The sequence below is a fragment of the Rhamphochromis longiceps genome, linkage group LG19, assembly GCF_057381845.1.
Source record: "Rhamphochromis longiceps isolate RC_006_pf linkage group LG19, R_longiceps_female_GT1.1, whole genome shotgun sequence".
NCBI lineage: Eukaryota > Metazoa > Chordata > Actinopteri > Cichliformes > Cichlidae > Rhamphochromis > Rhamphochromis longiceps.
Window position 1 is genome coordinate 24,262,902 of NC_140575.1, and position 15,079 is coordinate 24,277,980.

The 15,079-nt window shown below is 40.8% G+C and overlaps 1 protein-coding gene across 3 annotated transcripts in view; it reads left to right on the forward strand.

The window, feature by feature from the left end:
- LOC146646816 (single-stranded DNA-binding protein 3) overlaps positions 1 to 15,079 on the forward strand; it is a 44,492-nt gene that overhangs the window by 16,674 nt on the left and 12,739 nt on the right. For all 3 annotated transcript variants that reach the window (XM_085391123.1, XM_085391122.1, XM_085391121.1), the window contains exon 5: positions 13,103 to 13,192. In XM_085391123.1, the coding sequence (XP_085247249.1) occupies positions 13,103 to 13,192 (90 nt within the window). The remainder of the gene's footprint in view (positions 1 to 13,102; positions 13,193 to 15,079) is intronic.

The window sequence follows — 15,079 nt, forward strand, 5'->3', positions numbered from 1 at the left end:
TGGCCTCTAGTGTTGTACGCCACATCCCCATTGAGTTCCTGATGAAGGCTCTTAGGGTCCCATTGATCTTGTACAATTCTAGGCATTCCAGTATCCAGCTGTGGGGCATTGAGTCATAGGCCTTCTTGTAATCAATCCAGGCAGTGCACAGGTTGGTCAGTCTGGTCTTGCAGTCTCGGCTGATTGTTCTGTCTACCAGTAGCTGGTGTTTTGCACCTCTGGTATTCTTGCCAATTCCTTTCTGTGTCCCGCTCATGTATTGACCCATGTGCCTGTTCATCTTAGCCGATATGATGCCTGACAGGAGCTTCCATGTAGTACTGAGGCAGGTTATTGGTCGGTAGTTGGATGGGACCTGTCCCTTCTTGGGGTCCTTGGGGATCAGGACCGTCCGGCCTTCAGTTAGCCATTCCGGGTGTCTCTCGTTAACTAGCAGCTGGTTCATTTGTGCTGCCAGACGCTCGTGGAGTGCAGTCAGCTTCTTCAGCCAGTAGGCGTGAACCATGTCGGGCCCTGGTGCTGTCCAACTCTTCATACTGGAGACCCTTTCTTGGATATCTGCCACTGTGATGGTTACTGGACCTTGTTCAGGGAGGTCGCTGTGGTCTGCCCTCAGATCCACTAGCCACTGAGCATTGCCGTTATGGGTTGCGTCCTTCTCCCATATGCTCTTCCAGTATTGCTCTGTCTCCAGCCTTGGTGGTGCTGTTCTCTTATTGTTCCCTTGCCACTGAGAGTACACCTTTGCTGGTTCTGTGGAGAACAGCTGGTTTATTCTCCTGCCTTCTATCTCTCTGGTGTACCTCCTCAAGCGGCTGGCCAAGGCTGTGAGTCTTTGCTTGGCAGTTTCCAAGGCCTCAGGTATGGACAGCTTGCTGTATTTCTTAGGCACCTTATTTGTCGCACCTTTCTGCAACTCTGTTAGTTGGCTAACCTCCCTCCGTGCTACTTTGATCTTGCCCTCTAGCCTCCTTCTCCATGGAGGGTACTGCCCCTTGTGGCTGTTCAACTTGTAGCCAAGCATCTCACTGATCACTGCTGCCGTATTGTAGATCAGCTTGTTAGTGTCGGTAATCGTGGTTGTAGGTATTGCCCGTAGTGCTGCATTAACATCATCTAGCAGTCCTTCTGAGGGTACTTCACGTAATCTTGGTAACCGGCTACGGGGGATCCAGGTTTCAAGCTTGGCCATGATCCTATTTTTCAGGTCAGTTCCTCTCGCACTCAACGATCCTTCTCCTATCGCACTTGGGGCTATGTACCCAATCTCGGGTGGGGGTGATGATATCTCCCCCCTGACCTGGCGTCCTGACTCCTCCTTGCCGTAGCATTTGTGTTGTACCTCGTCAATCTCTAGCTGTGAGAGCAGTCCCTTCTTTCGAATGTTGGAACACTGAGCTACTAGTTGTTTCGCCGTCATTGTGGATGTTGGGTATCGAACAATCCATAGGTCCCTCATCCTATTCATGTAGCCCCTTCCGCCGGGGTTACTTGCGTAGTAGCATTCCAACAACGCCCTGTTTTCGTCCCTTGCCCACCGATGCCTTCTTGTTCCAGTAGCCCACTTTTCGTCAGGGTGCCCTGGTTCCTCAACACCTGACGCGGACCTTGTTGATCCGGGCGACGTCCGAGCCGGCATGCCTTCATATTTATCTGTCTCGCTCATGTCTGCGGTAGGCTTGCTTAGCATAGGGGGTCTAGCCTTAGGACCCTTACTGGATACAGACGCCCCAGGCAGGAATCGAACTTGCGATCCTCTGTTCCAAAGGCGTGTAGTTTAACCACTACGCTATCCAGCTGCTACATATATATATATATATATACATATATATATATGTGTATATATATATGTATATATGTGTGTGTGTATATAAAAAATGTCTTTTTTAGGACTGAAAATATTATAATTAAGTATAATGAAAATGTTTCTCGAACAACAGCGAATACTGGCTGACTGGATTAAAAAGAAGAAAAAAAACGTGGTCCATATGAGACACTTCTGCTAACCAGAAGTAAAGTTCTAACTAACGGTCGTTTAACAATTCATTGATACATTCTTTTCTTGATTAGTTGATGTTTGGCCTATAAAGTACAAGGACATGGGGAATGTCTGTCCTTATGTTTAAGGTGGAAATCCTCAAATTCCTTTTGTCTGATCTAACACACAAACATTCTGATCATTTCAAAGGCTGAAACTTTTCAATATTTGTCCTTTGGCTTCAAGAACAACTTAAAGATCCACTCACACAAATTGTAAAAAAGTTTAATTGAAAATGCTTTTCCCCCCTATGTTCTGTCTTGTGTCTGTGTATGTATACCGTTACAGTGCTAGATACTCATTTAAAGTATTTCAGAGACTTCTTCAAACTTCAAAATTGTTCTTGACTAGTTTCATATGTCGGTTACAGTTGATGTTCTTAAAATGGTCATGTCAACAACCCCAACCATGTGCTGTGTAGACCTGTTTACAAGAGGCAGGCATTTTAGACTAAAGTTAGCTGAAAGCAAGAAGGAAAGGTAGCTGCAAAAAGGCACCAGTGTAAGACAAAGGTTATTTTAAACTGAATCATACAAACCAATTTCAGTAGAGCTCAAGAATAAAACCGTGGAGCCAGAAATAAGTTTATAGGTCTCCTTTTAACTGCTTAAAGCCATGTAATTAAAATAAAACGAATAAAAAAATGCAGTGTTCAACTCAGAAGTCGTCAAGAAGATCAATTTATGTGCACCAGGCTTCTTGAGTTTTGCTGTCACACATGCTGAATGGCATGCATGGACATGTGTTAGACCCAAGTATGATTGAGCAGGGAACATTTCCATACCAAACCTATGGTTCCTCATTTCTTAAGGTGCATCAATAATTGACAGAAAAGGAAGAAACTTCAGAGGAGCAGAAAAATAAAAACAATTTGAGAAACAGCAAGAGGAAAAAACTGAGGGAATATTATGGAAATCCAAAGGGTCTCATTCTGTGGTGTTGCTGAAAATGACATTATGTAGGTAGATTGCAAGTCGGTGTTTCTCTTTGTTACAATGTATAATGTTGTTACAATGCACCACTTGAAACGACACCACACAGTGTAATATCCTTGCAGTGCCATGAAAACCCTGCTTCTAAAAGTGTGTTCTTGTTACCAACTTATATTAATCATGTCTTTAGCTTTACTTAACATAGAATCGCAATTCAGCAACACACTTTTTTTTTTTTAATTGTTTTTCTGAACTTCATAGGTGAGAATGGCTTAAATTCTTTTCAAAGGTCGGGGTCAGCTGTGGTTTCCATAGTTTGTAAGGATTCAGTGTCTCATTTGAAATCAGTTCATTTGGATGGCCTCCTAATTGTTATTCCTGATTTTCCATCTTGCTGAGGAATTCCTCAAACAACAACTCCAGATTTCTGCAGCAATAATGCAAAGTGTTGTTTTTATTCCAGCATGAGGAGAAACTGTAACTCTGTTGTCATGTCTGTAAAAGTCATCTGCTCTGATTGACACTGTGTCTGTCTTCGGCGTGTCCGCTTTGGCCAAGACAGTGTGGCATTGTGTGTGCGTGTTTTTGTGTGTGTGTGTGTGTGTGTGTGTGTGCATGCGCTGTATAGTGTGAGGAGATAATGGAATAGAGTTCTAATCCGGTAATCCCAGCACTGGGCCGAGGCTAAGCCAGGGATTTGTGTGTGTGTATGTGTGAGTGTGTGTGTTTGGATGGGTGGGGGGCATCTTTGGCAGCCAGCCCATAATAGGAGGGTGGATGGGCTCATACCCTCCTTCCAGTTAACCCTGTGTATAAATGTAGATGGGTGAACTGCATGTCTGCTCCTAGCAGAGATAAAGCAAAGGAGATGGGACTGGTTTAATTTTGGCTCTTGTCCCCCGAGGCTGGTCTCTGAGCACAGGTCCTTTTCTACTGGTTTCAAAAGAACGAGCCAGTTAGAGGCACTGAAGAAAAAGGCATTTCACCTTACGTTAAAACAGTTTCTTACTCTTTTGAGGATTGCAGGAGTGCACGCCAGCGTTTAAGGAACATTATTACAGTTCTGTCCGCTGGGTGCAGAGACACAAATGAGGTCTGGCTAGTTTTTGGATGCGGGTTATAAAAGTACTACAGGGGTTATAATATAGTTGATTTGTTTGTGTATTTTTTTTTTTCAATAGAAAATTACCTGTAATATTCATAGATCTCTTTGTATAGGTTTTTAATTCATGCTTAAATAGCTTTATAAATTTCAAACACATCTTTAAAGTGATGTGTTTAATGTGGCAATATTTAGCTGAAGTGCAGTAAACATGAGAAAAACAGAAGCCAAGGCAAACACCATGTATATGTATGTATAATTTAATCAGTGCTTGTCAATAAGACCAAGACCAGGGATTCTTGTCATGGGCTGTGTTGTATTACTTGGTAATCTTCTATTAAGTGAATTTTTGTCATTCAGCTTTCAGCAACATCTTTTTGCAAGTATTTGCTTACTGGGTAATTTAGCACTGCTAGCTTGATCACTTATGTTAATGAGTGATAGTATAAAGTGTTTCATAAATGAGTATTTCTGCTAAATTATTGTGTGTTGTTTTTTATTTTTTAATTTTTATTTTTTAATGGATTTATTTGAATTTATGTTTTGAATGAGCTTGGGGATGTATTCATCTAGGACGAGGGGTCACGAGTGCTCATTGCTCGGCTATAGAGGCCCTTGAGTTTTATTTATTTAATTTTTCTGCTTTTAAAGCTTCTTCAGGAAGCTCTTCTGCCATTTTCTGTTACCTTCTCAAACTCCTTCCCCGTCTTCTTCTCATACACTCTGCAGCTCTGTCCTATTCACGTCATATTTTTGCAGCGTTGAGTACCTCTGTAACACCCCCACATCCGCATCTGTCTTCTGTCCCCATTCATTCCAAAAACTTTTTTTAACCTCTCTTCCTTGTTAACTCTACCTCTTACTCTTTCTTAGATCTAACAAACCAGCCCACCCCCTCTCCTCTCACTTCGCTTATCACTCGCTCTGAGTCTCCTTCTCTTGTTGCACCCACCACCCCCACCCCTACAACCCCTTTTCTCAAGACAAGATTGATTGGCTAATCTAGCTGTTTACCCACAATGCCTACTAGCACTGAAGAGAAGAGGGCAGTGTTGATGGTATAAAGACACAACCAAGAGACAATTGAGGTATTTGAAAATGGAGTTCAGTGAACATACCAAATGGATAGAGAAGGAAATTAAAGATAGCTGCTTTTGTTATTATTTTAAATAGAGCAACTGTAATTTCCAACTATGTGTAAATCAATAACACTATAAAAAAAAAAAACTACAGGAAATTTGAAAACAGCATGTATTTAAAGTTATAGTATATCTGTACTGGTGTGTGTTTTGTAGTGATGGGTCGTTCGCGAACGAAATGGCTCTTAGAGCCGGCTCTTTGACGTGAACGACGCGAGCCGGCTCCTTATCGCGAGCCGTCACGTGGGTTTTTTTTTTTTCTTTCTCTCAGCCTCTCTCTCGCACTTTTTTTCCGCTTCACTCTGCACGCGAGCCTTGTGCTTTACGCTGGGCAGAGGGGGGGGGGGGCGGTAGTTACACTCAGTAGCACAGGAACAGAGCCAGAGAGAGAGAAAGAGAGGCAGGGACAACAACATTAGAAAGGTATAGTAATCATCCACAACTATTTTCGGTTGCAGATGATAAAGGATTGAGAAAGTTTATTTATGCAGGTCCATATGACAGAGAATATGCATGTTCTTTTAGTTTTCATATTATAATTTATATTTAATTGTGTTGTGGTTTGCAGTGTTTTGTGTTCTTTTCACTTTAAATTTGTGAAAGGAAAAAGCTGAAAATTTAAATAGTTAAAACTTGAAATGTGAATAGTTGATTTTTGTATTATATGATTTATTTATTACATTTTATGTGGAGTGAATAAATAAAAGTATATTTACGGTGGCCCCTAGAGACAAAGCACATACAAACTTCAAATCACGTACGAACTCTGAAGCATGTACAAACTCCAAAACACGTAAAAACACGTACAAACTCCAAAACACGTAAAAACACGTACAAACTCCGAAGCACGTAAAAACTCAGAAGCATATAAAAACTCAGAAGCACATAAAAACTCAAAACACGTACAAAAGACAACAGAAGTGCTCCAGGATGCTGGGCGCAGTGTTGAGCCTTTGTTATCTTGTGGCTACACAAGCCAGCAAGTACCAACGACCGGATTTGGTGTGTGGTAATAACAGGTAAATGAACTTTTTTTTAAATTATTTGAATATATATATATATGAGTGCCTGTGTATAAATACACAAACAATACACACATGCTTTCAATTGTGTAATTTAAGTGATCTAGTAGCTCTGCTTTGGAAGTTCAGTTCATGCTAGAAATGTGTTTTGGAGTTTGTACGTGTTTTGTCTCTAGGGGCCACCGCATATATTTATATATAAACATATATAAATAAAACCACTTGTTTTTACGTTAGTAATTCCTTTTGTGCATAATTTTATATTATTGTTAATAATAAATAAATTAAAGCAACAAAACAACCTGAAGAGCCGGTTCGGAGCCGAAAGAGCCGGCTCTTTTTAGTGAGTCGAACCGAAAGAGCCGGATCTCTAAAAAGAGCCGGAAATCCCATCACTAGTGTTTTGGTGCTTTTCAGCACTTTCTGATGCCTTGGAGGACAGTAGCAGCGTAATAATATTTGTACCATTTCCTTTAATGCCATAAAGTGTTTAAACCTAATGAAGCATTAGTGACAGAAAGCAGCTCTTTGTTATACAGCAATTTCTCCTGAAAAAAATCCATTAAAACCAGCTGACGACATGCAGCATATTAAACAACCTGCAATATGTTTTCACTGTGAATAGTTTAAGGAGAAAGCCTCTTAGATGCAATTGAATAAAAAACCCAAACTATTCTGCCAAATTGCTGCCTGCTGTGTAACTGCTGCTTTCTTCCTCTTTTGACCACATTAAACAGAAATCTCTCTAAATTCCTGAAATTTCATATAAGTCGCATTACCACAGTGATTTTTTTAAAAATGTCTATAATCCTGTTAAAACAGTATTTGTATGTATGTACAAATTCCTCTATTAAAAGCAAAGAGACATAAAACACAAGCATGTTTTATTTCAATCTATATTTTTGTCACTGGCTGACTCCAGATCAGCTAAATGGAGAACTTTATGCTTTTTGCATTGCAGAATAAAGTATGTAAGAGAGAAAGAAGTGTGTTTTTATATATATATATTAGTTATTTATTACTGTATTACTTAGAATACTAGTAATAATACTAAAACATCCATAATAATTTCAGTTCTTCCTTCTCCTTGATTTGAATCTATACTGTTATTCACTGCTGTTCTCATTCCACCCATAGTCTTGTCTTTTGGACGCTCTGCCATCTCTCTGGAGCGTTGGCTAAGTGGATGTTGTGTCTGCAGCATGTATTAGTGCTGTCATCCGGTGTGTGCGCACAAGTCCGCCTGTCTGGTTCAGTACTGCTACCTTGGCAGCAGCGTTTGGGGAAGTGCGTGTGTGTTTAGCGTGCACGTTGTGCCAGTTTTGAGGACCAGCTGGGTTTTCAGAGACTGTGTGTGTGCACGCGTGTTTGTCAGACGTGACGGTGAGAGGAGCAGCCATATCCTGTTGCTCCAGAGTGAAACATACTGTTTGGTCTGGGCAAATTAGCCAGATCACCACAGTCAGCTATTTTTTTCCCCCCTCCCATCTCCATATACTCTGTCTCGCATCCTCACTCCTTTGCCTTTCTTACCCCCCCCCCCCCCCCCCCCCCCCCCGTTCGCTAAGGACAGCAGGTCAAGGAGACAGTGATGAGGTACATATCAGTGTGAACCAGAATGTAGATTAGTACCTCTCCAGGCAGGGACACACATAAATACAGACACAAGCACACACATACAGGTGCATCTGCTGTCTCTTCCTACCTCACGCCCTTCTTTCCATCCAGTGTTTATATCTCTGTCTTTATCCCTGTGAAAGGTATCAGGCGGAGGTCAATAATGTGTTGAGCACTATTGATCTGTCCGGTAGGTCCTATGGGTGAGAGTGGGGAGAGGGAAATGGAGAGGGAAGGATCAATGCTATTTTGTATAGGCTATCTACATACTATACTATACGAGCCAATCAGAATCATTAGTGTCTTGTTCTTTGATAGATTATTCATCAACACCATGAGTTTGTGCTGAAAAGGAAAAGCAGTCTCAACTCTGGATTAAGGTGTCAGAGCTTGAAATATTTTGCCACCCTGGTAGCGAGGCAGAGGGTGGAATACGTCTGAGTTCATCCTGATTTCCACAGGCTAAACTACTTAAACTCATCTCACTCCAACCAGGAGGAAACTGCTTCAATAAAGTGAGGTCATTGAAGAGTTTGGTACAGTCAGCTTACTGAAAGCTGCCTCAAGTGTAAAATTATTTTCATGGAACGAACAAATGCACGTCAAAGGTTTTACAGAGCCCAAGAGACCGTCTTCACTCTTTGCTTGGTAACTAATGACTTCATATGTTAGAAAATTGAATCAATAGGATTGAATGAATATTATTATTGTTGCTGGTATGTGAGTGGGAGGTATTTTTGCCTCACTGGATAGTGTATAATCCAGAAATAACAGGAAAAGATGAAGGGTGACTTGTCACAGAAATCATCATCCAGGCTCAAATCAGAAAAGGTGTGATAAGAGTACAAACATCAGTCTATTAAGAAGACTTTTTTTGGCCTTTTGTCCAAGTGTGCAATAGAGAGAAACAGGAAGCATGGGAAGACAGTCGGATGATATGAACCAAGGCTCTCTGACTGTCAGTGTACCCAATTAATGCTTCGTTTGAGGTGTCTGTCAGAGTCTTAATAAACTGTGGATGTACTCATCAGAGAGTGGGCTACAGGCGGGCCCACTCTCTGAATGATTCAAATTTATCTTCAGTATATTTTGCTAGCTGTAAATATATTTAGTGCGAATAATGAAGATTTGAATTTCTGAGTAGAATATCATGAATAGAATGGAAACACCTGTGTGGCAATCATAGCCTGTACAGGTTAGGGTGATAAATGTTACTGAAGCCTTTCTTGTTTAATAGTTAAAGAAAGATCAACACTATGTGACTATGTAAGTCCAGAGGTCGCTACGCTCTCCTGCCAAGTTGTGAACGAGTATGGAGTGGCTGAGAAATGAAAACCCTAAAAAGGTAAAGATGTTGGTGGAAGGAAAGAATACATAATGTAAGTTTAACGCTAATAATTGAATACTTTTCATTAGGAAAGTGTAAATCCATTATTTTTCAATGTTGATACTTGTGCTGTTGTTTCAGCTGCGACCCTTTGTCAGCTCAGTATGTTGTAAACATAAAACCCAATTGAATTGAATGGATGAGCTCCATAAGCCATAGTCCACCTGTTGTCACCAAAATCGTACACACAAAATCATAATTCATGAAGGTGCACCCAGTTGAATTTGAGTTTTTAAAAGATAATGTTGTGTTTTTGTTTTTTTTTTCTTTATATAGCTCAGGTACAGATCAGGTCTCTGGCCCAGATTCCGTGTTGTTGATAGCCAGGTAACATAAAAAAACTCACCTGATATTGTTTTTGAGCAGATGCTGCACCAGGATGCTTTGACACAGTGTTTGTGCAGCGCTCCGCGGAAGGCCATTAAAATATAGTTTACAGTTTAAACAGTGTAAATATTCCCAGGCATTTGAAAATGCGTCCCGTGGGTTTTGTTGAACTTTTCTGCCGGCTTCTATAAAAGAGACACATTCTTCTTTCTGCTGCATGTCAGACATTAAAGAGTTTGTGTTGCCACCAGGTGCTTCTTTCATGCACTCCTTATTTTGTAGACTTTTCCATGCTTCTGCCTGGAAATGAATAATTCAACTCAACTCCACGTTGCTATTATATCAGCTAATTAGTGCAGTACTAATATCTGCTGTGGATTATTATGTCTTCTTGAACTTGCTTCTTTTCATAAGTTTACACACTTGTCGCCCCTGTACACACATGTTCTTTGTGAATTAGCATTTAACGTTTACCTTCACAAATGTCAACCCATTCCTGGAGATCTGATTTGTTGTAAATCACGTTATTGTGATAAAATGCAATGGGGGCAGGATTTTCTGACTGTCTTCCACTTCAGAGGTAGAAATGGAGAGGTGGATATAAACACTACTGTACGTGCCACTACAAACACACAGGAAAAAAGGCACTGCTGGATTCTTTTGTATTTCCCCAGGCCAGTTGATTTTAATAAAGTCCAACTGCATATTAAATCTACCTTCATTTTTGCTCGTGGCAACCGCGCTCAGTCTACACGCTTTCAGTCTGCATTCATTTTCAATCAGCAAATTAGGGAATGTGTGAGGAGATAACTGGCCATTAATAGTCCATAAAAATAATGTGACTGAGTGATTGATTGTGAGCAGAAACCATTTTTGGTGCATGTTCTTTGTTTTTCTCCCTTCGTGTTTTGTTTTTTTTCTTTCTTCTTTTTATCTCCTTCTGTCTCACTCTTGTATCTTCTAACTCACTCTCCAATCTCACTCTCCTGCATCTTCTTATTCTCTCTCTCTCTCTCTCTCTCTCTCTCTCTCTCTCTCTCTCTCTCTCTCTCTCTCTCTCTCTGTCTCCGTGCTCCTGGAGCGGGGGATGCCAGGGGGACAGAGTGCAGATAGGACCTGTCTCCATAGCAACAGCTTCTGCAAGCTGCTGACACCCTACTGGGGGGACTGAGGGGAGGAGAGGTTGTGGATGGGGAGGGATAGTACAAGGGTTGGGGCACAGGGATATGTGTGTGCCGTATGTGTGTTTGTGCATGTGTGTGCACCAGTGCCAAGACAAATGAGTGTGGGGGTCACGAATAGGAGGAAAGATGGCGAGAAAAGTGTTCGGAAGAAAAAGAGGAAGGATGGAGAAGGAGAGAAAGAGGCAGCCTACCCTGCTTCTTCCCCAGGGACTCGGTGGCCTGCTCATGTTCACTAGCAGAATTAGCATAAAGATGGGGGGAGGTGTGTGTGCGTGCGTTTGTGATATTTCAGTTTGTGTGCTTTGGTTTCAGATGGGAGAAGGAGGACGGCAAGCGTGTTTGTGTACATCTGTGTAACTGGTGGTATGTGTTGTCCATGCATGCAGCGTGTGTCATATGGATATAGTGTGTTTGTCAGTTGTGCGTGCTGGAGGATCTGTAGATGTGCAAAAGTGTGTGTCTGTGTATTTGTTAGAGCAACTCCCTCCCCTGGGTCTTAAACCCCCTCTCTGTTCTGTCCTGTAGCCTGCGGTTCTCCCCTGTCTGCTTTTCTGTACTGAAGGGCTGCACTTTATGAGGCTGTGATGCAAGCCTTTGTGTGTCTGTGCGATTCCGCGTTCATGTGGTTGCGTGCACATGTGTTTGTTCCGGCTTGCTTATGTAAGCACTCTGAACATGCGTCTCCTTCTATGTGTGTTGACAAGAATACAGTTATATCATATTTAACTCCCGGGCTGAATCATTCTGCCCCCCTTTTCCTATTCTAGATTCTAATTTTATTCTCCCATATTGTTTGACTGACGTAAAGGGGACTGGAGACAGTATTGGTGTTACATCTGATTTGTTTTAGTTGAGTGGTATGCTTTCTGTGTTTGTCCTTAAGATAACAATAACATAATTGCTCACTGATTTTATAAATTTCTATTAAGCGAGAAATGTAGCATTTGTAATTAAACATCCTTAGATTTGTAGAGTAAATGGAGTACTATTAAAGACACTGTGTTTATCCTATAGGGAATGTTAGCCCAAAAATCTAATGGACAATTGCTTTGGAGTTAAATGTTATTCAGAAAAACTGAAGAAGAGAAAAAAAAAGATTCAGTGGCCTTCTAACAAAACAGTCTTTAAGTGTCTCAAATATCTTGATTGCTTCATTTTCTAAAAATTAGCAAGAACTCTGTAAGATCAACCTATTTGCAGAAGACTTGTTACTATATTTAACCTCTGTCAGTACTCATTAGGTACTTATGAAAGCTTGTAATGAAGATAAGTTTTGAGTAATTTAATTGTTTACAATAAATTAATGTAAGTTGGTTTGGTGCTGAACTGTATTTCATAACCATTTTTTTTTATATGTAGCTCATGAAACATGAGATGACACTTGTCTCTGTTGTGATCTGACCAGGAAGTAATCACTATACTTCAAATCGATCAAAATGTTTCTTAAGACATGAAATATGAAGATTTTTCCTGAATTCATTAAAATTAGTTGAATTTTGAAATAAATTAAATGTAACAAATTGTGTAGTTTGTGTCAGATTCTTAAACTGGATCCAAATATGCCATTACTGACACTTGGCTTCTTTGTAATGAGAAAGGACCTGTGGAATAGTCGTTGAGAACTTCAAAAAACAAATTGGCAAAATTTTTCAACTTTACTAGCTGACCTATGGAGCATCTGTTAGGATGTTGAAATGCAGTTTCAGGGTGATTAGTTCCATATGAGTACATTCAAGCTACAAACTCCTACATATGCGGTGTTCCTAGATCGCTTTGCAAATCAGCTGCACGTTATTATAGAGTCAGTGTTGTTTTCATTTATCTCCAAGAAATGAAAAGGAAGGAGTTTGCTAATATTAGCCGTTATATTTCTGTTGTTTGTGACAGAGAAAAGCTTTTTAATGAAAGAAGCATAAAAGTATGTACTCATTATCACCGGTGCAAATAAATAACTGCTGTGTTGGTCAGGACATTATTCCTGGGTGTATGATAGAATAGATCAGAGTACAGGCACAGGTCTCTTTACAGCTTTGTGTCACTGACATTTTATGATTGTTCCTCTTCTGAAGTGTTTGAATATTTTTGCAATGTTTCTCCCTGAAGTCTTTCTTTTCATTGCTGGCCTTGCCTAAAGAAAGAGATGGGGGGGTTAATACATCTCTCTTCTATCTAACATTTAAACTTTAAATGGAGTTGTTTTTTTTTGGGGGGGGGCAAATGCAGGTGCAGCCACTGCTCCCTGTTGTCGTTTGTTGGCCAATGCGGCATCATGCACATATACATTAGGGTAGAGCAGTGAAGGATGCATGTACACGTTGAACACCATATCGAATTCATCTGTTTGTGTTTTCCAGAGCGCAGCAGCAGCGCCAAGCCCAGTGATGGGCAACATGCCACCCAATGATGCCATGCCAGGTGGTCCCATGCCCCCAGGCTTCTTCCAGGTATGACCCCACTCTTGTGTCATCACCAAACCCACTTCTCATTTTACCCCATCTGCCATTCATTCATTTCTGACTTCCCCAAAACAAATAATCTATATTTAGTCTACTCTTTGACTTCCTTGTCCGATGTTCACTTATTTCTGTAGAGCAATAAACTAGCAATTTCTTATTTTATTGTTAGCACATTTTATAGTAGTTGCACTAAACATGGACATTTCCCAGTTGAGAAATTATTCAGGTTTCTTTTTAAATTTTCATTCATGTTATTATTCTGACAGTAATTACAGTCTTCTCTGTACAGAAGCTGACTTTTATTTTATGAAAACTTTTTTTAAGTAGCAAATAAAAGCAGCCTTGTTTGCACCTTAATTACTGAGCAATATTTGATTAGCCCAGTTGGTGGTTTATTTACACAAGAAGACAGGAACATTTTCTTAACCTAAAGTTTATCTAAAGAAAAAGGCATGGCTTTGCTGCTAATTGAAAATATCTGTTATATTTATAGACGGTAAAAGGAGGGTTTTCCTCAGTTATTAGACTTCTTAAGATACTGATCAGATACCCGTTTTTTTGTTTTGTTTTTTAAGCCTTTAATTTGACTTCCGATATCAGTCAGGTTCTACTAATTAAGACTTTCACAGTAAAATCTATATGGAGTTTAATCAGATGACAGCATAGTTGCAGTTTGGGTAGCAGGGTTTTTTTGTTTTTTTTTGGTGTTTTTTTTTTTTTTCCCTCCACATTTTTCCAAATACTGTTTATTCCACTCTAGATATTTACACCCACCAGAGCCTCTGAAGCTCATACTGTTCATTCATCTGTGGCTCTGCGCTCGCTGGGCTGCTGTTCAGCCGATTTGTGATTCAGCCATCCCGTATTCATCCTCTCTCCACTCCTCCATCTCCATCTCGTCTGTCTCTGACCTGTCCCGGGTCTGTGAAGGGAAAGGTTTTAGTGTGGGAGATGGCTGTCTGAAGAGTGACGAGAACGAGACATGCAAACGCGCACACAGTATACAAACACGTGCAAGCATGCGAGCACACATTCACAAACAAAAACACTGTGAGGCAGTGGTGTGATGGACAGCACTGGCATTTGGCAGGAGGCACGATAAGGTGATGGCGAAGAGTAGGAGCGAAAAAGCGAGTGACACATTAAGGGAGAGGGAAGGATGGAGAGGAAGAGGGGTGAGTGGAGGAGTAAGAAGAGAGGGAAATGTGAAAGATCAGTGCCACCAGGATTGTGGCCCACTGTTTGTTTCTGTGGCTACGTCCCACCCTATTGTTTGCTGGCTGAGAGTGAGGGTGGTGGTGCTGATGGTGGTGGGGGGGCTAGTGAGAGTATGACTGTGAATAAGCAAGGGAAAGGGTAGGGGGGAGAGGGGGTGACGAGACATGCATGGAAGTGCTATTTATAACATTGGTGGAGGAGTAAGATTGGACGATGGCTTGTGTGTCTGTGTTTGTGTGCACATTGTGTTCAAGCGACCTTACTGTAACAGAAAGCTTCGGTTGTTCACTGCAAATGTGGCTCACGCAGGCAGAGCGTTGTTTGAAATCCTGTTAAGAACGTCAGGCTCGACACCTAAACAATACCTCCTCTGATATTTGACTTTTAAAAAATGCTAAACTCTTGCTTTCACCATATCTTTTTTTTTTTTTTTTTTTTCAGCTAAAGCAGTCACAAATTTAAATGCTCTTAACATACAACACAAGCAGCTATGCAGAAATCTGTCAAGGACATACGAGATCCAAGCAGCGGCTGCTGATGACTTTCATAACCAGTCGATATGTTTTTCTTGTTTTTGAGTTGTTATTTTGTCTACAGTATGTCAGATAAGACATGACAGCTTCAAGATATGACTTAAGTTTACGAGCAAGAGTTCAA